Source organism: Gossypium arboreum, chromosome 3, assembly GCF_025698485.1.
Source record: "Gossypium arboreum isolate Shixiya-1 chromosome 3, ASM2569848v2, whole genome shotgun sequence".
NCBI lineage: Eukaryota > Viridiplantae > Streptophyta > Magnoliopsida > Malvales > Malvaceae > Gossypium > Gossypium arboreum.
Genome location: NC_069072.1, coordinates 137177097 through 137201167, shown reverse-complemented (window position 1 = coordinate 137201167; position 24071 = coordinate 137177097). Strand labels below are relative to the sequence as shown.

Here is a 24071-nt window from a genome sequence, read left to right as displayed (position 1 = left end):
TTGAATGTTTATAATTTTAAAGTTGATAGTTTTATATATTAAGAAAAAGAATAAATCTCAAAATTATACATGAACTTTGATACAATGTACAATTATATATATGAACTTTAATTTGATATAATTATACACGTGAAATTCTAATTGTCATTCAAATGTATAATTGAAACTTTAATTTTGATTTAATCATACACATTTAAAAGAAATAAATATATCATTTTATTTTTATATTAAATAAATATAATTATTTATGTATGCAATATATAAACATAAAATGATATTATATCAATAATTATGTTAATATTAAAGAGAGATTTAAAGTGATTTAATTAGCCTCCTCGTTTAATCAAAAAGTGAAGTTTATAACAAAGTAATTATATATATTATTAATATCTAGCTTTTACTTAAAATAGAAAAATAAAAACAAACTAGGAGTGGAGTCAGAAAAATTTTTAGAGGAGTAAATTTAAATTTAAAATTTAAAATATTATTTTATAATTTTTAAAAATTAAATTAATTTTTATTATTTTAAAAAATAAAATATAATTTTATCATAATTAATTTAAGATTTAAAAATATAAACAATTTTTCATGTAATAACAGACACGGTCCCTGCTAACCCCCTAATACTCCACTGCCTATCTTGTGTAAAAAGATAGCCAAACTTTTCCCGACAACTCATTCATTGCTAGCTGAAAGTCGGGTAGAGTTGTTTAAAGTTCTTGTTGTGCTTCTTTAATAATTTTGACATGTTTGCTTCACTACAATAATTGAAGGCTGAAACTGTAAACAAAATTGATTTTTACACACATTAATGTCATGACAAGGAAAAGGAAGATAAGGATTTTTAGTATATAAGATTGACTAGCTAAATGAGTCGACCTCTGTTTACTATAAGCGATCCTCTACCTCTGCCTCTAAATATCAAATGCTCTCCCAGTTCCTGAATCATTATCTTTCTTCACTTGTAATCCTTTTTTCCCATTCAAACTTTGCTCCCAAAGTCAAGCTTTTCCTTTATTTATATTGCTTGGGGAAGGAGAAATGGAGGAGTCTAACAATTATGGCCACCAACATCCCCTGCTTCTTATGTTGAATCAAGACCAGCTGATCCACAATCAAAGTGCTGTAACTGATTGCTCCAGGTGTGGGGAGAAGGTGTCTGCTCCATGTTTTTGCTGTGCGGAGCACTGTGGGTTTTATCTTCACAAGGTATGTGCCGAGGCACCTTTGGAGCTTAATCATCCTTTTCATCCCCATCATCCTCTTCTTCTTATGCAAAATGCACCGTATTCATCTGGACGGTACATTTGCAATTTTTGCGATAAAGGCGGTAATGAGTTTGTTTATCACTGCTCTTGCGGATTGGACTTTCATATTAAATGTGCTTTGTTTACATTTAATATTGCTGAGAATAATTTGAAAGAGCTTGACCATGTTGCGCTTCAACATCCTTTGATTTCCACTGAAAACGGTGATGAAGAACTTGGAGATGTTAGTAAGTGCTTTGGATGTTGGGAACCATTAGCAAAGTATGCACACTTTTCTCCGGACTGTGGATTTAATTTCCATGAGAATTGCGCTAAACTTCCTTTCAAACTGAATCATGGGTGCCATCGCAAGCATCCTCTTGCTCTACAATTTAATAACAAACGGCTCTCTTGCAAGATATGCAGAGCAACCAATCGAAAAACCGATCGAAGGCGTATAGGATTTGTTTATGGTTGTTCACCTTGTAAGTTGGCTGTTCACATTGAATGTGTATCAGCATCTTTAGATCTTGTTGTTGAAGATAAAAGCCATGAACATCCTTTCAGTTTGTTTATTAGGAGATCATCATTCATTTGTGATGCATGTGGTATGGAAGGAAGTTATACTTCCTACATATGTTGCACATGCAACATTATGGTTCATAAAAAGTGCACTTCATTGCCACGCATCATCAAAAGCAAGTGGCATGATCATCGTCTTTTTCACAAATATTTCCTTCCGGATGAATTTACAAGTTCAGACTGCATGATTTGTCATAATGAAGTCGATCCAGAGCATGGTAGTTACTGTTGTTCACACTGCAATATTACATTCCATGTGCATTGTGTGACAGAGGATAAACGCTCATATTCAATAGTTTCACTAGAAAATGAAGATGAGATGCCCAATGAAAGTTCCATCATTGTTATTGAGAGCAACGATGCTGGAGAAGCTACAAAAATAAAGCATTTTAAGCATATGCATAATCTAATGTTAGGTCCCTTTGATGGAGGATATGAAAATAGTTGCGACGGATGTATGTTGCCAATCTCGGATCCATTTTACTACTGTTCAGAATGTGTTTTTTTTCTTCATAAAGCGTGTGCCGAGTTACCTAAGATGAAGAATGTTTGGCATGAGTTGTGCCGAGAACCTCTTGCCCTTATTTCGGACAAAGTTTTTGAGTGTGCAAAATGTCGGCACATATGTAATACCTTTGCTTATGAATGTAGTGAATGTGAGAGTAAGAGATGTTTCAGATGTGTGATTGCGCTTACTCCTGGTGCTCGAACATGTCTGAGACATGAGCACCCCCTCTTTTTCTACAAAGATTACCAAGGGCACTGTGATGCTTGTGGTAATCTTACATTGGGGGCATTTTGTTGTAAGGACTGCAATTTTGTACTACATTTTGGATGTTTTTCACTTCCAATTACAGCTCATCACAAATGTGATGAGCATCTTCTTTCACTCACTGCTCATGATGATAACAATTATTCAGAAAGTCATTACTGCGATATCTGTGAAGAAAGTCGAGATTCAAATCGTTGGTTTTATCATTGTGCAATATGCAGTACTTCTGTTCATGTTAATTGTGTTCTTGGAAAATATCCATTCCTCAAACTTGGGAGCATCTTTGAAGAAACAGATCATCCACACCCACTCATCATTGTGAAGAAGAAGTATTACTACTTTGATTGTGATAAATGCGGTAAACCTTGTGAAGATCTGTCTCTTGAATGCTCAAAGTTGGAGTGCAAATATATTGTCCACTTGAATTGTGCAGTACACTACACTCTACGATGCTTTTTGTGGTGGCGTATGTAGCAATTCAAATGTAATCATATTTGAAACCTACCGCTTCATTTGTAGGAAAACTAAAGAGTGGAAAACAGGGTTTGATCTTTGTCTTGTTACTTGTGATGTTAGTTGTTGTCGTCATTGTAATTTAGTTTTTTTGACCTTTTAAGTTTTAAAGAAATGTCATGTAGTAATCTGAAGTTGATACTTGTGTGATTTGCATTGATGTGTGATTATTGATTTTAGAATTTCTTGTAATCTGGGAGTGTGATTGTACTTACAATAATAAAGGTGTTGTTGGATGCTTCTCTTTGTTTCTTTATATAAGTTTTTTTGAAAATGCAACTTTTTCTAAAATTATTCTCTCTCTTTTGCTGCACATTCAAATTAGGTTTTTCCCAATAAAATTAAAGGATTAGTTTATTTATCTCTCTTATATCATAACCTTGTATGTAATTTCTTTACTTGTCTTTTTGGGATGAGAATTCATTCTCATCGACAATCACCACCGTATAGTTGTTGAGAACGCATTGCATCGTATTGTCCATCTAAATTCACCTTAAAAATGAGTTCAGCTGAAGAAAAGTGAAAGAATAAGGTCTTTGCAAAGTTGGGTGAAATAAAATTGCTTGATAAACATTAATAACTAAATTTAAAAAATAATACAACCCAATAAATAAATTAATATTTTAATTTAATATTAATAAAATCAATTATAATTTGAATATTTATTTTAAAAATATCAAGAGTATAATTACAATTTGAATAATTAATTTTAAAATTTATCAAAAAGTATATATATAGTTCAATGTTTATAATTTTAAAGTTAATAGTTTTATATATTAAATAAAGTGAATAAATTTCAAAATTCTACATAAACTTTGATATAATATACAGTTATACGTATAAACTTTAATTTGATAAAATTATACACGTGAAACTTTAATTGTAGTTCAAATGTATACTTGAAACTTTAATTTTGATTTAATCGTATCGTTAAAAGAAATAAACACATCAATTTATTTTTATATTAGATAAATATAATTATTTATGTATGCAATATATAAACATAAAATAATATTATATCAATAATTATATTAATAATTTACAAGAATTACATCAAATTAAAACTTTATGTATGAAATTTACAAAATTAAAATTCATATATATAATTATACATTAAATTAAAATTAATGTATAATTTTGAAAATTTTCAATATAAATAATTTATGGGTTTTTAAAAAACCATAAATATAATATCAATCAATCCCGCAAAAAAAGGCAAGTGGAAACACATCAGCAAAAAACTGATAGCGACCCGTTAAGAAAAAGTAGCATCAAATCAAATCATGTGTGAAGCATGTAGAGCCTTAGGAAAAGGATAAGATAAAGCATTGACTAGTTAGTTGACCTCTCTGTTTACTTTAACCGATTATCTGCCGGTGCCTCACTCTATTGTATATCAAATATTTTATCAGTTCTTGAATCATTATTTATCTTTCTGCACTTCTGGTCTTGTGTTTTTCCATTGAAACTTTGCTCTCAAAATCAAGTTTTTCCTTTATTTATATTCCATCTTAAGGTTGTATTACTTGGAAAATGCTTGGGGAAGAGACAAAAGAGGAAGGAGATATGGAGGAGTCAAACAATTATGGGCACCAACATCCCCTGGTTCTTATGTTGAATCAAGAGCAGCTGATCCATAATCAAAGTGGTGTAACTCATTGCTCGAGGTGTGGGGAGAAGGTGTCTGCTCCATGTTTTTGCTGTGCGGAGCACTGTGGGTTTTATCTTCACAAGGTATGTGCCGAGGCATCTTTGGAGCTTAATCATCCTTTTCATCACGATCATCCTCTTCTTCTTATGCAAAATGCACCTTATTCATCTGCTGGAGGCTACGTTTGTGATTTTTGTGATAAAGAGGATAATAAGTTTGTTTATCACTGTTCTTGCGGATTGGACTTTCATATTAAATGTGCTTTGTTTACATTTAATATTGCTGAAAATAATTTGAAAGAGCTTGAACATGTTCCCCTTCAAGATCCATTGATTTCCACTGAAAATGGTGATGAAGAACTTGAAGATGTTAGCAAGTGCTTTGGATGTCGGGAACCGTTAGCAAAGTATACACACTTTTCTCCTGACTGGGGATTTAATTTACATGAGAAATGCGCTAAGCTTCCTTTCAAATTGAATCATATGTTGCATCGCGAGCATCCTCTTGTTCTACAATTTAATAGCCAACGGCTCTCCTGCAAGATATGCCTAGAAACAAGGCGAAGAGGATTTGTTTATGGTTGTTCTCCTTGTAAGATTGCTGTCCACATTGAATGTGTATCACCATCACCCATTATTGAAGATAAAAGCCATCCGCATCCATTCACTCTGTTTCCAAGACGACTACCGTTCATTTGTGATGCATGCGGTGCCGAAGGAAATTATGCTGCCTACATATGTTGTACATGCAACATTATAGTCCATAAAAAGTGCATTTCATTGCCATGTATCATCATTAGCAAGTGGCATGATCATCGCATTTATCACAAATACTTTCTTCCACGAGATTTTAGAAATTCAGAGTGCGATATTTGTCATGATGAGGTCAATCCAGAGCTCGGCTGTTATTGTTGTCCACATTGTAATATTACATTCCATGCCCGTTGTGTGACAGAGGATAAATATTCATATTCTATACCTTCACGCGAAGATGAAGATGAGATATCCAATGAAAGTTCCATCACTGTTTTGGAGTGGAATGATGCCAAAGAAGCTACAAAAATAAAACACTCCAAGCATATGCACAATCTAATTCTAAGTGATTCAGTTGGAGGTTATGAAAACAGTTGTGATGGGTGTATGTTACCAATCTCAGATCCATTTTACTATTGTTCGCAATGTGATTTTTTTCTTCATAAAGTTTGTGCGGAGTCACTTAGAATGAAGCGTGTTTGGCATCATCGACATTGCAAACAACCTCTCAACCTCATTTCAGATAAGGTTTTTAGGTGTGAAATTTGTTATAATATATCTAATGGTTTTGCTTATGAATGTAGTGAATGTAAGAGTAGGACATGTCTCAGATGTGTGATTACTCTTACTCCTGGTGCTCGAACATGTTTGAAACATGAACACCCCCTCCGTTTCTACAGACAGTATGAAGGGAGTTGCAATGCTTGTAGTCGTTTTTCATGGGGGGCATTTTGTTGTAAGGATTGCAGTTTTGTGCTACATCATAAATGTTTTTCACTTCCAATTATGGCTCAACACAAATGTGATAAGCATATTCTTTCACTCACTGATCATGATGATATTGATGATAATAGTTATTCAGAAAAGTATTATTGTGATGTCTGTGAAGAAAGTCGAAATCCAAATAATTGGTTTTATCATTGTGCAACATGCGATACTTCTGCTCATGTTAGTTGTGTTCTTGGAAAATATCCATTCCTCAAACTTAAGAGCATATATGAAGAAAAAGGTCATCCACACCCACTCACCATTGTGAAGAAGAAATATTACTATCCTGATTGTGATAAATGTGATAAGCCTTGTGAAGATTTGGCTCTTGAATGCTCAAAGTAAGAGTGTAAATATATTGTCCATTGGAATTGTGTAGCACCTGTTTCTCTACGGTATATGTGGTGACGTAATCGTATTTGAAAACCTACCACTTCATTTGCAGGAAAACTTAAGACCGAAAAACAAAGTTCGATCTTTGTCTTATTATTTGTAATGCTAGTTGTTGTTGTCATAATAATTTATTTTTTTCCCACATTTATGCTTTAAATAAATGTCATGTAATAATCTAAAGTCAAAACTGACAAGGTTTATATTGATGTTTGATTGTTGAATTTAGAATTTCTTGTAATTTGGCAATATGATTGTATTTGACATGAAAACTACTGACAATAAGGTTGTTGCTTGATGATTTATACTCTCTCAATAACTCAGTTTATCTGAAAACTCAATTTTTTCTGAATTATTTTTCTCTCATTCTTAAATTAATATTTAAATATTTGATTATGTATTTGTGATGGATGATTCAGCTATATGTATACTAATTGCACTGTATTGGTTATCTTTTATTCTATAATAGAATAAGAATGTTGCAAGTTGGTGTGTTTCAACAAGGACATGTCTCCTTCAGAACACAAAACACACAATAAGTATTTTAGTCATATTTGATTGTGCATAACAATCATATAGAATGATTTACATATTATAATTTTGTTACAAATATTGTTAGAAAGTTTGAAAATTAATTATAGTGGCTGGATTAAATTTGTCCTTTTATTATTAAATGGATTAATTTAATTTATTTATTATTAAAAACTCAAATAAGGTTAAAGTGAAAAAGAGTTAAACATTTACTTTTTAGAAAATATCATGAAAATTATTTTTCTCATTTACAGTTAAACTCCAAACTAGGGGCGAAGCCAGGGGGAGGGCTGACATGGGCCCCGGCTCTTCCTAAAATGTAAATTTGCTCTTTAGGCCCTTAAAAATTTTTAAAAATTTTAAATTAGTAAAGGTAAAATTACACTTTGGCCCCTCCTAAAATTATAAAAATTGATTTAATCATTTACAAATTATAAAGATATAAACTATAAAAAATTAAAATTTTATCCGGCCCCCCCTAAAAAATTATTTTAGCTTCGCCCTTGCTCCAAACAAAATATTTTATCTACAAAATCATTAAAAAAATCTTTAAAATATGATTCTATTAAACAATAAATGACATTTTTTAAATAGTAGGTGTTAACTCTCTATTTTTTACTCTCTTAGCGTGCTACTTGCATCTTTGGCTTTTGATTGCGTTACTTCACTATTGTTAATAATCTCCCATATGTCTTGTCTTTACAAATAAGACATTATGCAAGTTGGCCATTTATTGTAGTTATTATTCTTAAGCTTCTTTATTTCGTCAACAATTTGTAAGTAAGTCATTGTGTCGACAAATGATTTTTATGAAATATTGGAATAGTGAAAGTAGCTCGTGAACAATATACTAAATAAATTCACGAAAAAAAGAGATAGATCACAACAGATACTGTTAAGTATAAAGCATTTTTTTAGCCAAAACTTTTCCTAAATAAATTATTTCACACTAACACACTTCCTTCCAACAATTAAATAATCAAAGTTAATCTTCAAGTAGCTATAAAAAAAAAATTTCTCTCATGTGAAAAATTAAATAATACAGCAACCATATAGCATACTAAAAAAAAAAATTCCACTCCAATCAAGATACCAATTGTAGAACACTTACACCGACAACACCACTAAGATAATATTTAAGTACATCTTCCAACACTCCAAAATAAACTATTAGCTACTTTTATGTATTTTAATTACCATTAACATTGAATAAAGTAAAATTTTGGTCCTATTTCAATATTTTAATAATTACTAATATTTAATAGTTTTATGGACACTAAAAATGGGGCTGACTCATTGGAACACGGGCTCTGCGCTGGGGCGTGAAAATTTTCTTATCTACTTATTTTAAATTTTTAAAATTTTAAATTAATAAAGTAAAAATAATAAAATTTTAATTTATTTTTTAAAATTATAAAATATAAATTGTTTAAATGATGAATATATATTTTATTATCATAAAAATTATAATTTAATTTTATTCCTTAAATTTTTTTTTTGACTTTTCTCCTAATTCTGTGTGCAGAGACTAACATCAACGACCACTTATAGTGATAGGATTGGGTAAAATAAAAATACTTGATAAACATTAATAAAGAATTTTAATAAAATAATACAACCAACAAATTAATTGATAATATAATTTAATATTAATAAAATCAATTATGATTTAAATATTTAATTTTAAAAATGATCGAGAGTATAATTGCAATTTTAATAGTAAATTTTAAAAATTAAGGATGGCATATACGTTGTTTACTGTACAAATTTGAAGTTCATCCTTTTAGATATTAAACAAATAGACAATTTTTTTCCTTGGATTTATAAAAAAACCATAAATATAATATCAATCAATCCCACAAAAAGAGGCTAGTGGGTAGAGGATAACTTAAAGCATTGACTAGTTAGTTGACCTTTCTGTTTACTTTAAGCGATCCTCTGCCTGTGCCTCACTCTATTTTGATCTTTCTGCACTTCTGATCTTGGTTTTTTCCATTGAAACTTTGCTCTCAAAATCAAGTTTTTTAAGGTTGTATTGCTTGGCGAAGAGACAAGAGAGGAAGGAGATATGCAGGAGTCAAACAATTATGGGCACCAACATCCCCTGCTTCTTGTGTTGAATCAAGAGCAGCTGATCCACAGTCAAAGTGGTGTAACTGATTGCTCGAGGTGTGGGGAGAAGGTCTCTGCTCCATGTTTTTGCTGTGCGGAGCACTGTGGGTTTTATCTTCATAAGGTATGTGCCGGCGCACCTCTGGAGCTTAATCATCCTTTTCATCCTCATCATCCGCTTCTTCTTATGCAAAATGCACCTTATACATCTGCTGGAGAGTACGCTTGTGATTTTTGTGATAAAGATGATAATAAGTTTGTTTATCACTGCTCTTGCGGATTGGACTTTCATATTAAATGTGCTTTGTTTACATTTAATATTGCTGAGAATAATTTGAAAGAGCTTGAGCATGTTGCCCTTCAATATCCATTGATTTCCACTGAAAATGGTGATGAAGAACTTGAAGATGTTGCTAAGTGCTTTGGATGTTGGGAACCGTTAGCAAAGTATACACGCTTTTCTCCTGACTGTGGATTTAATTTACATGAGAAATGCGCTAAGCTTCCTTTCAAATTGAATCATATGTTGCATCGCGAGCATCCTCTTGTTCTACAATTTAATAGCCAACGGCTCTCCTGCAAGATATGCCTAGAAACAAGGTGAAGAGGATTTGTTTATGGTTGTTCTCCTTGTAAGATTGCTGTCCACATTGAATGTGTATCACCATCACCCATTATTGAAGATAAAAGCCATCCGCATCCATTCACTCTGTTTCCAAGACGACTACCGTTCATTTGTGATGCATGCGGTGCCGAAGGAAATTATGCTGCCTACATATGTTGTACATGCAACATTATAGTCCATAAAAAGTGCATTTCATTGCCATGTATCATCATTAGCAAGTGGCATGATCATCGCATTTATCACAAATACTTTCTTCCACGAGATTTTAGAAATTCAGAGTGCGATATTTGTCATGATGAGGTCAATCCAGAGCTAGGCTGTTATTGTTGTTCACATTGTAATATTACATTCCATGCCCGTTGTGTGACAGAGGATAAATATTCATATTCTATACCTTCACGCGAAGATGAAGATGAGATATCCAATGAAAGTTCCATCACTGTTTTGGAGTGGAATGATGCCAAAGAAGCTACAAAAATAAAACACTTCAAACATATGCACAATCTAATGCTAAGTGATTCGGTTGGAGGGTATGAAAACAGTTGTGATGGGTGTATGTTACCAATCTCAGATCCATTTTACTATTGTTCGCAATGTGATTTTTTTCTTCATAAAGCTTGTGCGGAGTCACTTAGGATGAAGCGTGTTTGGCATCATCAACATTGCAAACAACCTCTCATCCTCATTTCAGATAAGGTTTTTAGCTGTGAAATTTGTTTGAATAGATCTAATGGTTTTGCTTATGAATGTAGTGAATGTACGAGTAGGACATGTCTCAGATGTGTGATTGCTCTTACTCCTGGTGCTCGAACATGTTTGAAACATGAACACCCTCTCCGTTTCTACAGACGGTACGAAGGGAAGTGCAATGCTTGTAGTCATTTTTCATGGGGGGCATTTTGTTGTAAGGATTGCAATTTTGTGCTAGATCTTGAATGTTTTTCACTTCCAATTATGGCTCAACATAAATGTGATAAGCATCTTCTTTCACTCATTGATCGTGATGATAATGATGATAATAGTTATTCAGAAAATCATTATTGTGATATCTGTGAAGAAAGTTGAGAACCAAATCATTCGTTTTATCATTGTGCAACATGTGATACTTCTGCTCATGTTGATTGTGTTCTTGGAAAATATCCATTTCTCAAACTCAAGAGTATCTATGAAGAAAAAGATCATCCACATCCACTCACCATTGTGAAGAAAAAGTATTACTATCCTGATTGTGATAAATGCGGTAAACCTTGAAAAGATTTGGCTCTTGAATGCTTGAAGTCAGAGTGCAAATATATTATTCACTGGGATTGTGTAGCACTCAGTTCTCTACAACGTTTATGGAATTGGTCCATGTAGCAATTTAGACCTAATCATATTTGAAACCTATACCAATTTATTTACAGGTAAACTCAAGACTGAAGAACAAAGTTTGATCGTTGCCTTGTAATGCTAGTTATTGTTGTCATAGTAATTGATTTTTTCGACTTTTAAGTTTTAATGCAATAATCTAAAGCCAAAACTTACGAGGTTTGCATTGGTGTTTGATTGTTGAATCTAGAATTTTTTGTAATTGGACAATGTGATTTTTACTTATATGAGGACTACGATAATAAGGTTGTTGCTTGATGCTTAATAGCTCTTTATTTCTTTATATTAAGTTCATTTGAAAACTCAACTTTTCCTGAGATTATTTTTCTCTCATTCTTAAATTCACATTTAAATTATATATAGCGTTGGATTATGTATTTTTTTGGATGGTTTAGCTCTAAATATCAATTATATGGATATGGCGTCAATATCCTAACCTACTCTTTTATGACAGCATGAGTGAAGCAGGCAGAGCTTTACGAAAAAGATAAGAAAAAGCATTGACTAGCTAACTGAGTTGACCTCTGAGCCTCTGCCTCTCCCAGTTCTTGAATCATTATCTCTCTGCACTTGTAATCTTACTTTTTCATTGAAACTTTGCTCCCAAGATCAACTTTTCCTTTATTTATATTGGGTCTTTTAAGGTTCTATTGTTTGGGGGAAGTGACTGTGAGGAAGGAGAAATGGTGGAGCCAGAGAATTATCGGCATCAACATCCACTGCTACTTCTGTTGAATGAAGAGCAGCTGATCGACAATCAAAGTGGAGTAGCTGACTGCTCCAAGTGTGGGGAGAAGGTGTCTACTCCATGTTTTAGCTGTGCGGAAAAATGTGGATTTTACCTTCACAAGATATGTGCTGATGCACCTTTGAAGCTTAATGACCCTTTCCATCGCTACCATCCACTTGATCTTATGCATCATAGTCTTCTTATTAAGAATCCAGCTTATTGATCGAGGTACATTTGTGATTTTTGCGATAAAGGCGGTAATGAATTTGTTTATCAGTGCTCTTGCAATTTGGACTTTAATATTAAATGTGCTTTATCTATACTTGATATTTCCGAAAATAATTTGAAAGAGATTGAGCATGTTGCCCTTCAAGATCCATTAATTTCCGCTGAAAATGATGATGGATAACTTAAACATGTTAACCGTTTGGGGGTATTGGGAACCATTAACGAAATATACATGTTCGACAAAATAAGTTAGCGAATAAAAATATATAATTATAAATAAACAAATATTTATATATATATAAAATAAAATACATTAAAAATTTATATTTAAATTGTTAAATACGAAAATCAATAAATACTGTACCAAAATTAAAACTAGAAATCGAAAAGAAGAATAGAGATTTACTAAATGTTGAGGCTTGTTTAATATAATTTCCTTAAGATAAATTTGGCCGCTCCTACGGTACTTGGAGAAACATTGGTCGACTATCTCCCAGAATATAACAACACAATGATCAAAGCAGTAGCACATCTGCAGTGATCAACGAACAAACGATGCATTTTTCTATCACAAAATGTTGGAAAATATGAAGAGGAAAAGAAAAGAATTTTGGAGAGAAAATAATCTCGGTGTGAGAGAGTGATATTGAGAAAAAAAATTCAGAAGAAATCTTAGCCTTTTATAGGCATTCAAAATGGAAGAATTTAATTTTTGGAAATATCCATGTATAATGAGACAAAATCTGCATTAAAGAGCAGTTAAATCAAATTGATTTAAATCAAATAAAATTAGGATATATATTCTTTTATATCAGATTTTGTATATATTTGTTGCGCGCGAATCGCACTCCAAACACTCGGAAAAACATAACTTTTAGGTTTTTCAAACATTGTAAGACCTATATATACCAAATATAAGAAGATGGGAGGAAGCCATCAGAGAATACTCAAGAAAACGACTCAAAAAACGCCATTGAAGCTGATTTTGAAGCAAATTTCCATTAAGATTGATGATTTTCTTTTTATTTCTTTGAAGTTTATTATGAGTTTCTTTATTTTTTATGGTTATATTGTCTTTGAGATGTTTTTATTTGTGATTATGAACTAATTTCTAAATACATAAGGGGATGAACCCTAGGATGAATTCTATTTTTTATTTCTATTTTATGCAATAAATACTTGGATCTTGTTCTCAATTATGTGTGCTTAATTCTTAGTTTAATATTTCCAGATTATTAATCCATGTTTAATGTGCTTAAGTTAGAGGATGAACCTTGTTTAAGAGTAGATTTCGCAAAATTGAGTGGAGTTGCATGCAATCCTAGAAATAAGACAACATAAATCTACTAGATTAGAGTCAAATCTAATAGGGATCCATATATCGAATTAATGCGATAATAAGGATTTTAATTAGAAAAAAATTCCAATTAATTAATATAGAGTTAGTTGCTCTTAGTCTCAAAAGAGATATTAACATAATTTAGAGATTTCTACGGATCAAGATACTAAGTGAATAAATTATTTAATTCAGATTGATAATGAAAGATGAAATTTAGGAGGATTCTTTTCTGGGTATTGCCTCGCTTCTTGGTTGTTAATCGTTTATTTTCCTAATTTGCTATTTGTTGTATTCTTTAGTTAATTAATTTAGTTAATTTTAGTTTTAATCAATCACTCTAATTTGTCGGTTAAATAATAGAAAGACGGTAATTACTAGTACTTTTGATCTTTGTAGGAACGATATCTTTACTCACCGTAACTATACTATTAATTGATAGGTACACTTGCTTTAGTCAAATTTTTGGTTGGTTTTGTGGACACCAATAAGGGCACTATTATAATCATGTATCTATAACCTTTTTCATGAGTCTTGTTAGAGTTAAACTCTTGAGCTCTTAAAAGTGACCACACTTCATTTTCACATATGTAGATACTATTAAGTGAGCTCCCGTAATTATAGCACTCTAACAAATTTATATTACGAGTCTATTAAGAGTATATCTCCCATCTTTCTCCTTATCACAACAGTTAGATTTTTTTTATCCGGGATGATATATTATATTTATAATTTTATGATATTAACAATTACATTCTAATTATGTACATCTTATTAAGTTTAAGACTTGACATTATATCAAATATTATATTGAGTTAAATTTCTATCATAGGTAACTTAAATATTATAGGCTTCTACCTAATTCCGAATTTTTCAAGTTTCCAATATAGTCAAGCTTAAAGAAACCATCAAACTTAAAGAAACCATCAGCTCCCAAAGTCTCTCCAAGGTCGGTGAACCGACAAAACTCAAAATTTTTGCCCTTGGCCTGGTTGGAGAGGTGCGTTTTGTTCATGTCCTCCGTGAGACTGATTCTTTTGCATATGTTTCGGCAAAGACTAATGCGGATAGAGATCAGATGTTTATGGCCTGGTGGTAATATCTTTTATGTTTTTTGGACTATACTTTTGGTTTTTGCCTTGGGTCTTTTTTTTTTGGTGTGTGTTTTGTGAATTTAATGCATTGTAGGTCGTGTATGAGTTGTTTATAAGAACAAACATAAGCTGTTGGTTTGCTTCGTGAGAAGTTCTTTTTAGTGCAGGTTTGTAGGTGATTTTCTAGGAAGTTTAGTCGCGAGTTTTCATTGTCTTTTGTGGGATATTGGACATTGCTTCTTCTGGCAAGGTTGACCTAGCTGTGTTTTTTTATTAGTAATAAAATTTCCATGATGGGCAAATAAAATATATTTGAAAAACAATATAAAGAAAGCCTAAACAGGAAAACGAATTGTTAAGATAAAATGTATTACTATTAATGAAATTGTGTAAGAGTGACATCGACTTTAGGTTATAAGTTGAACACATAATAGACTCTTCTTTTCCTTATCAATGAAAACGTGGAGGAATGCTTTGTTCATGCCTGAAGAAATTCTCCGGATCGATCTTAGCCTTAACATAAGTCAACCGATCAAAATTCTCCTTAAAATATTTACGACCCCAGACACTTGCTTGTTTATAACTTGCCTTGCCCTCATTATTATTCCTTCCTATATCAAGATCTCTGTAATTGAGATATGCTTCTCGTGGATATTTTGATACAAATGGACCCATATACTTATAAACTTTTCGAATCCAACTTATATACCTTTGAGGGTTACTGTTATCCTCTTCTTGCCAGCCGACGTAGTAGCTTATCTTGTATAATGTGCCCTTTCGGTGCGGGAATGGTATTTCAGTCTCTGGGATTTCGTCCATTTTCCCACCGTAAGCTATAATGTTTAGAGTTGAAATCCTTGCTTCGTCCTCAAGAAGCCGTGACCATAGTCCTTGTATTACAATTTCAGGCATTGGTTTCCTCATGTAATCAGATTTTCCTTTGAATGAAGGAGAAAGAAAGAAATTCTTATAGCTCCTGTCAAGTAAAACCTCCGATGTCTGATTTGTAAGTCCGGTCAAGAGCAATATAGATTCAATCCAAGTCATCTCGATGTAATCTTCCCTAACGAGACCAAGTTCAGGGAATCGTTCTTGCATCAATGGAATAAACTCATTAGCACCACCTTGAAACACTGAAACAAAGGTTGCTACAACAGTCCTTTCCCCATTTTCGGTAGAGTTCGTTGTTGAAATCGACACCACTGAGTATACATCATTTGGAAGATTGGGTGCAACGTATTGCCAACGATGAAGAAGCTGTGTTGCATTTTGTTCCAAGGTCCTTCGTACAGCGGCAACAGTCACGGTTGATGGAACATGAACCAGCTTTACTTTCCATGAAAGAACGATCCCAAAGCTTCCCCCTCCACCACCTCGAATAGCCCAAAACAAATCTTCACCCATTGATTTTCTATCAAGAACTCTCCCATTGGCATCAACGAACATCGCATCGATCACATTATCCGCCGCGAGACCGTATTTTCGGAACAACAAACCATAACCTCCACCACTAATGAATCCACCAATTCCAACAGTGTGGCCAACAGCGCCTGGAAAGGTAAGGTTTGTGCTTCTTTCATTGATTCTGTAGTATACCTCACCGGTGATTGCACCTGATTGAATCCATGCTTCCTCATTTTCGACATCAACATCAATCGATCGAAAATGAACCAAATCGATCACGACAAACGGGACTTGGGAGACATAGGAAAGACCTTCGAAATCATGACCACCACTTCGAATTCTAATTTGGAGACCATGTTTCTTGGAGCAATGAATCGTTGCTTGAACATGGGAAATGTTTAATGGTGTTACAATAACCAATGGTTTGGGGGTATTTGTCGTAAAGAACCTGTAATTCTGAATCGAAGACTCCAAAATTTCTGAATATGAGGAGTTTGTTTCAGTGTAAATAACTTTAGAAATGGAAGAGGACTCCTGTGGATGATATGAAGAAAGGCAATCAAGAAAATTCTCATGGCTATTAGCTGAAGCATTCACCCATGACAATGAGCAAACAACAACGAAAAGAAATGGTAAAGAATAGTAAATGGACTTCATCTTTTCTGAAACTGATGAATTTTGTGAACACTTGAAATAAGAGGTTTCCTTATTCATAGAGTTTTCCTACGTCATTCATTTCCTTAAGTATTAAGGGTTTGATTTCATTACTAGATTTTGGTAAAAACATCCTTTTGGCCACTCGCAATTTTGATATTGAACAAATTGGTTCATTTAAAAAAATTTTAGAGTAATTTAATCGCTTTTAATTTTAAAAATGAACAACTAAAATAACTAATCACGACAATTCATGTTTTCTATTTTATATATAATTTTGATTGATATAATAATATTTTAAACTTTTAATATTTCCTGATAATTTAATTATAATTTTATAAAATTATCAAATACATATATATATATATATAAATAGAATATGTAAAATTTAAGAGTAGAATTTGTTTTATACCAATAAAAATGATGTAAAATTAACGAAAAATATTAACATTATGATTAGTTATCTTTGGATATTTGCTTCAAAATTTAATTTTTTTCAAATAAATTAATTTATTTAATATTAAAATTGAGTGTTTCTATTTTCTTTTACCAAAAGTTTTGGTCAAAATTTTCTCTCTACATTGTTCCTCGTTACCTGTCTACTCATGAAACAGTTCTCTTTTTTTTTTTCAACACAATTTAACAACTTTTATTATTATCATTGAAGAACTTGTATTTTTATTAGCAAATGTCAAATTGTCAATTACGGCGTCGGAGAATAAATCATTTATTAATGATTTTCTTTTCTGTTAAATTGAAAGGGGAAAATTAAATCTCTGAATAATTCCTGCATTTGTGATTTGGATGTTGACTTTTCGTATAATTTATTGGATTCTGTCTGACAAAAATATGGGAAGATACTTTGAACTTAACTGTGGGCAGGGTGGATTCTCAATAAAAATTTAGGTTTGGGTTGGGTTTGACTTGTTCTAAAGTTTTGTTTAAGTTCAATTTGAATTATAGAAATTAAATTCGAATTTGGTTAGTTAGAATTAATTTTTAGATTGTTTTATTATATATAATAAATTTTAAAAATTATAATATATCAAATATACTTAAAAATATTAGAACAAATATTAAAATAACAAATAAATTGAAAATAAATTAAAAATTTTTATACTAAATTACAAATAAAATAGTAACAAAATTAATAATAAAACATAAATTTTACAATTTCAAATAATATTAAAAACACCAGCAAAACAATAACAAAAATGCACAAAAAAAAATTCAAACAACAAAAACAACCGTAAAAATAGTATCAATAACAACACCAAAACACTAGGGACAACAAAAAAAAGAATATGACTTTTTTATTAACAAATAGTTAATTTATTTGGGTCGGGCCAAGACAATAACTCTTACATAAGGTCCAACCCATTTAAAAAATGAGTCTAATTTTTGTGTCAAAATCTATTTTTCGAGCCTACATTTTTGCTTAAGCTCTTCTATTTTTTGAGTAAGCCTTCAGGCCGGGTTGGATAACTCGACCCATGATCAAGTCTACTTAAACTTACGCGGACATAAAATATAGAAAGTTATTTTTTATTTTGTTCAAGGAATAATAATTTTTTAGCCATATTTTTTATGTTTTGGCAAAAGCTGGAGTTCATAGTAAGAACAGCAAGTTAATTTATTCTAAACAAAACCTTCAAGACAAAATCTATTACTAAACGTAATATCGGACGAGCTTTGAATTTTGAAGGACATGTTTATTCTAAAAAACACCTAAAAGCTACTTAGAGATGTAGAATTGTTAGGTAATAAATTTAACTCATAACATAATCTTTCTTTTTCGATTAATGAAAACGAGGAGGAATGCTTTGTTCATGCTTGAAGAAATTCTCTGGATCAATTTTTGTCTTGACATAAACCAATCTATCAAAATTATTCTTGAAATATTTACGGCCCCAAACGCTTCCTTGTTTATAACTTGTCTTGCCATCATCATTATTCCATCCAATATCAAGATCTCTATAGTTAACGTAAGCTGCTCGTGGAGATCTTGAAACAAATGGACCCATGTAGCTATAAAGTGTCCTCATCCAACTTATATACCTTTGAGGGTTGCTGTTTTCCTCTTCTTGCCAAACGATGTTGTAGTTTATCTTGTATAAGGTGCCTTTCCGATGAGGGAATGGAGTTTCTGTCTCTGGGATTTCGTCCATTTTTCCTCCGTAAGATATGATGTTTACAACTGCTGTGCTTGTTTCGTCGACCTCGAGAAGTCGGGACCATAGCCCTTGTAATGCTATTTCTGGCATTGGTTTCCTTACGTAATCAGATTTTGATTTGTATGAAAGAGGCATAAGGGAATTACTATTGCTCCTATCGAGTAAAATCTCCGATGTTTCATTTGAAAGTTGGTTCCAGAACAATATAGATTCAATCCAAGTCATCTCAATGTAATCTTCTTTAAGGAGTCCAAGCTCAGGGAATCGTTCTTGCATCAATGGAATCAGCTCATCGGCAACACCTTGGAACACTGAAGTAAAGGTTGCTAGAACAGTCCTTTCCCCATTTTCAGTAGAGTTCATCGATGATATCGAAACGATTGAGTATACATCATTTGGAAGATTGGGTGCAACGTATTGCCAACGATGAAGAAGCTGTGTTGCATTTTGTTCCAAGGTCCTGCCCACTGAGAAAACAGTCACAGTTGACGGAACATGAACCAGCTTTACCTTCCATGACAGGACGATCCCGAAGCTTGCTCCTCCACCACCTCGAATGGCCCAAAACAGATCTTCCCCCATCAATCTTCTATCAAGAACTCTCCCATTAGCATCGACAAACTGTGCGTCGATTACGTTATCCGCTGCAAGACCATATTTTCTGAACAAGAAGCCGTAACCTCCACCACTAATGAACCCACCAATTCCCACAGTGTGGCAAAGAGCCCCTGGGAAGGTAAGATTGGTGGTTCTTTCATTGATTCTGTAGTATACTTCACCGGTGATCGCACCTGATTGAATCCATGCTTCTTCTTTTTTGACATCAACATCGATGGATCGAAAATGTACCAAATCGATAACGACAAACGGGACTTGAGAGACATAGGAAAGGCCTTCGAAATCATGACCTCCACTCCGAGTTCTAATTTGGATGCCATGCTTTTTGGAGCAATGAATCGTTGCTTGAACATGGGAAATGTTCAATGGTGTTACCATAACCAATGGTTTTGGGGTATTTGGCGTAGAAAACCTCGGATTCCGAATGGAGGACTCCAAAACTGCTGAATATGCAGAGTTTGTTTCAGTGTAAATAACTTTAGAAAAGGAAGTGGATTCATCGGGATGATATGAAGAAAGGCAATCAAGAAAGTAATCATTGCTATTAGCTGAAGCATTCACCCATGACAATGAGAAAACAACAACGAAAAGCAATAGCAAACAACCGTGAAGGGACTTCATGTTTTATGAAACTTATGAATTTGTGAAGAGTTCAACAAGAGATTTCCTTATTTGTAAAGGCAATGCTTTGAGCCGCTATGTGAAGAAAACTGAAGTTTCTTAGCTAGCGTGGACGGTACAAGTTTGATTAAAAAAGCCCTGGTATTTGGTTTAATTGTTTGAAATTTCAGTGTTGTTATAATTGAAAATCAATACATACAGATGGAAAACTAAATCTTTGAATAATACTTGCATACGTGCTCTGAATCTTCACTTATCTTAATATTATTGGGTTTTGTGTGACAAAAATATAGGAAGATAGTTGGGACCAGGTGGGTTTAAAATTAAGAAATGATTTGGAAAATAATTCTAAATGTAGAATTTTGGTTGGTTGGTTGGAAAATAATTCTTACCAGAGTAACTTAGTCAAAATCTTGTCCAGGTTCCTACTTTGACTACCAAGCTTATTAAGGATAACTTTGGAAACGTTCAACTATTACTCTGTAGCCTCCAACTTTGCATATTTTTCAGCAATGATCTCGTCCTTTTCTTGTTTAAGGATGCTCAGCCTCATGTCATGCATCTCATTTTCAAAGGCTCATTAATGAATCCATCGCCATCATCATTGTTAGGGTCTTTCTTTATATGTTTTAGAGCTTGTTGCAATACGAGATGCAACATATGTAAATGTTACATAGTTTCTCATTTGATCTTTATCTGAATCATTGTATTCACTTTTGGATCCTTCATCACTCGCAACAAGGGACTTCTATTTCTTCTTGCGAGTATTGGCACACTCAAATTGAATTTAACCATTCCTTTTGCATTCATGAAACTAAATGCCCATTTTCTTAGGTTAAAAGTATTCCTCCTTCACAGAAACTTTCACTTTATTGGTTGTTATTCTCTTCGGTATTTGAGTTAATTCCTCTTCTTCAAACATTTTTCAAAAGCCATTTTAAAATACTTTGCGAGCAAGGAAAGTTTGTCTCCAAGTTCTTCAATAAAGGTAGTTGTTAAATGTAATGTTGTAACCGTTGTTTGAATATATTGAAGGCAATGCTATCTCAATCTTCACCTATTCTTCCAAGTTCATTTCAAAGGTTCTAAGTCAACCAATGAGTTCAATGTTGAAAAGTCAAATTAAAAAAAAAAATGGGTGTTGAAAAGTCAAAATTGGGAGGTGCAAGTGGAACCGAAAGAAAAAAAAAATGATAGGCAAGTTGTTTAAAGTTGAATGGGATAATTGCAATTTTGGTCCCTAATTTTTTAGGCCATTTGCAAGTTAGTCCCTGAACCTCAACTATAAATAGGCCTAACCATTTCTCATTTCAACCATCCCAACCAATCTTTCTCTCTTAGTTTTCTCTCTTCTCCCATTTGAGAATTCTTAAGGAATTCTATTTGTTTGTAATATTTTGGAGATAGTAAAGTTATCATCGGTGTTAGTGCAGGGGCGTAGGTATAATTTACGAACCTCGTTAAAATTCTTGTGTTCTTTTTGTCCTATTTTTCTTTCAATATTTGAGGGTATAATAGTAGTATTTAATTGTGCTATTAAATTACTATAGAAGGGATATTCTGACTAAGGAAAGACTTGGTATTTAAGAGATCCTTGTGATCCACCTCTCTTCCCTGGGAATTGAACTTTGTGTGATTTTTTAGTACAATAATTTACACGCTTCCGACCCTATTGGAACAACAAGTGGTATCAAGAGAGAAGGTTAATCGTAGTATGCTCTGTGGTTGCAGTTTAAAGCGATCTTCCACATCGAAAAGATTTCCTTAGGTATAGTGAAAGATCATGGAGAAAGCGGTCGGTGTAGGAGCTTCAACATCGTCCATGTGGACAAGACCGACAATTGCAAATGCAAGATTGGCCGTGGAGATCTTTGATGGCACGGGCCATTTTGGTATGTGGCAAAGTGAGGTTCTAGATGCCCTTTTTCAGCGAGGTCTAGACATTGCCATTGATGAAGAGAAACCGGATGATGTATGAGAAGAAAGATTGGAAGGCGATCAATCGGTTGGCATGTGGCACAATTCGATCATGCCTTTCTCGAGAAGAGGTATGCTTTTCAAAGGAGACTTCGCAAATAAGTTGTGGGTGGCACTTGAAGAAATTTTTTGAAGAAAAACAGTCAAAATAAGCTCCACTTGAAGAAAAGACTATTTCGCTTCACTTACGTCCCAAGTACCACAATGAATGATCACATCACCAAATTTAATCAGTTAGTCAGCGATTTCTTTGAATATGGATGAGACATTCAAAGATGAAGATTTGGCTTTGATCTTTGTTGGGGTCACTTCACGAGGAGTTTGAGTTCCTAGAAACTACTCTACTTCATGGCAGAGTGATATATCTCGAGCGAAGTCATGCGGCCTTATATAGTTATGAGCAGAGAAAGAAGGACAAGCAGAAAAACTCAATCGAGATCTGAAGCTTTAGTAGTCCGAGGTCGTTCATACACTCGGAAGAAAACTCAGAAGGGGAGATCAAAGTCAAAGTCCAGGCTCGGGAAAGATGAATGTGCCTTTTGTCATGAGAAAGGCCACTGGAAGAAAAATTGTCCAAAGCTGAAGAATAAGGGAAAAGCTGCTGTAGATGCTTGTGTTGTAAAGCATGATACCAGTGACTCTGAACTATCACTGGTTGCATCATCATCGTCGTTCCATTCAGATGAGTGGATATTGGATTCGGGTTGTACCTATCATATGTCCCCTAACCGGGAGTGGTTCTCTAATTTAGTTGAGCTAAATGGAGGAGTTGTTTATATGGGCAATGACAATGCCTGTAAAACTGTTGGGATAGGTTCAATCCAATTAAAGAATCAAAATGGATCAACCAGAGTTCTAACTGATGTTTGGTACGTGCCCAGTTTGAAGAAAAATCTCATCTCATTGGGAGCCTTGGAATCCAATGGTTCAGTTGTTACTATGAGAGATGGGGTTTTGAAAGTGACATCTGGCGCACTTGTGATATTGAAGGGCATCAGGAAAAATAACTTGTATTACTACCAAGGTAGTACAGTTATTGGAGCGATCATTGCAGACTTCCGATAACAAAGACTTGGACTCAATGCAGTTGTGGCATATGAAGTTGGGACATGCCGTGAAAAATCCTTGCAAATTCGCAAAGCAAGGATTGTTGAAAGGTGCAAAGGCTTGCAAATTAAAATTTTGCGAGCATTGTGTTCTGGGAAAGCAAAAGAGAGTGAAGTTCGGCACTGCTATCCATAATACAAAAGGTATTTTAGAATATATTCACTCAGATGTGTGGGGGCCTTCCAAAACACCTTCGTTGGGAGGAAAACACTACTTTGTTACCTTTGTTGATGACTTTTCCAGAAGAGTTTGGGTGTATACCATGAGAACTAAGGATGAAGTGCTTGGAGTTTTTCTTAAATGGAAAACTATGATCGAAAACCAGACTGGCAAGAAAATCAAGCGGCTTAGGACGGACAATGGAGGGGAATATAAAAGTGATCCGTTCTTCGATGTGTGCCAAAAATATGGTATTGTTCGACACTTCACAGTTAGGGATACACCACAACAGAATGGAGTGGCAGAGCGTATGAATCGAACATTCTTGGAGAAAGTTCGATGTATGTTGTCCAATCTTTGGGTTGGGCAAGCAATTTTGGGTGAAATTTGTGACATCGCTGGCCATCTTGTTAATCGTTTGCCATCATCGCATTAGAAAGAAAAACTCCTATGGAGGTATGGTGCGGAAAACCGGCTCTGATTATGATTCCTTACATGTGTTTGGATCCTTGCATATTACCATGTGAAGGAATCAAAGTTAGATCCGAGGGCAAAGAAAGCTCACTTTATGGGAATCACTTTTGGAGTGAAGGGATTTCGTCTTTGGTGCTTAGACACAAAGAAAATGATCATGTAGAGAGATGTTACCTTTGATGAA

At 33.5% G+C, this 24071-nt stretch overlaps 5 protein-coding genes across 5 annotated transcripts; 3 read left to right on the top strand and 2 right to left on the bottom strand.

Annotated features, from left to right (window-relative positions):
• The first annotated feature begins 775 nt into the window (after positions 1 to 775).
• On the top strand, positions 776 to 3375 carry LOC108463713 (uncharacterized). The gene has a single exon (XM_017763619.2). The coding sequence runs from the start codon at positions 1042 to 1044 to the stop codon at positions 3073 to 3075; it is 2034 nt and encodes a 677-aa protein (XP_017619108.1). The 5' UTR covers positions 776 to 1041; the 3' UTR covers positions 3076 to 3375.
• Positions 3376 to 4647: 1272 nt separating this feature from the next.
• On the top strand, positions 4648 to 6630 carry LOC108462566 (uncharacterized). Its single transcript, XM_017762496.1, has one exon. The coding sequence runs from the start codon at positions 4648 to 4650 to the stop codon at positions 6628 to 6630; it is 1983 nt and encodes a 660-aa protein (XP_017617985.1).
• Positions 6631 to 9274: 2644 nt separating this feature from the next.
• On the top strand, positions 9275 to 11008 carry LOC108462567 (uncharacterized). The gene is made up of 2 exons (XM_053026351.1): positions 9275 to 9918; positions 10696 to 11008. The coding sequence occupies exons 1-2, from the start codon at positions 9275 to 9277 to the stop codon at positions 11006 to 11008; spliced, it is 957 nt and encodes a 318-aa protein (XP_052882311.1).
• Positions 11009 to 15049: 4041 nt separating this feature from the next.
• Positions 15050 to 16783, bottom strand: LOC108462568 (tetrahydroberberine oxidase-like). Its single transcript, XM_053026398.1, has one exon. It carries the CDS (start codon positions 16758 to 16760, stop codon positions 15150 to 15152), a length of 1611 nt encoding a protein of 536 aa, XP_052882358.1. The 5' UTR covers positions 16761 to 16783; the 3' UTR covers positions 15050 to 15149.
• A 1606-nt stretch (positions 16784 to 18389) lies between these two features.
• Positions 18390 to 20281, bottom strand: LOC108462569 (tetrahydroberberine oxidase-like). The gene has a single exon (XM_017762499.2). It carries the CDS (start codon positions 20168 to 20170, stop codon positions 18557 to 18559), a length of 1614 nt encoding a protein of 537 aa, XP_017617988.1. The 5' UTR covers positions 20171 to 20281; the 3' UTR covers positions 18390 to 18556.
• Between the last annotated feature and the right edge of the window lie 3790 nt (positions 20282 to 24071).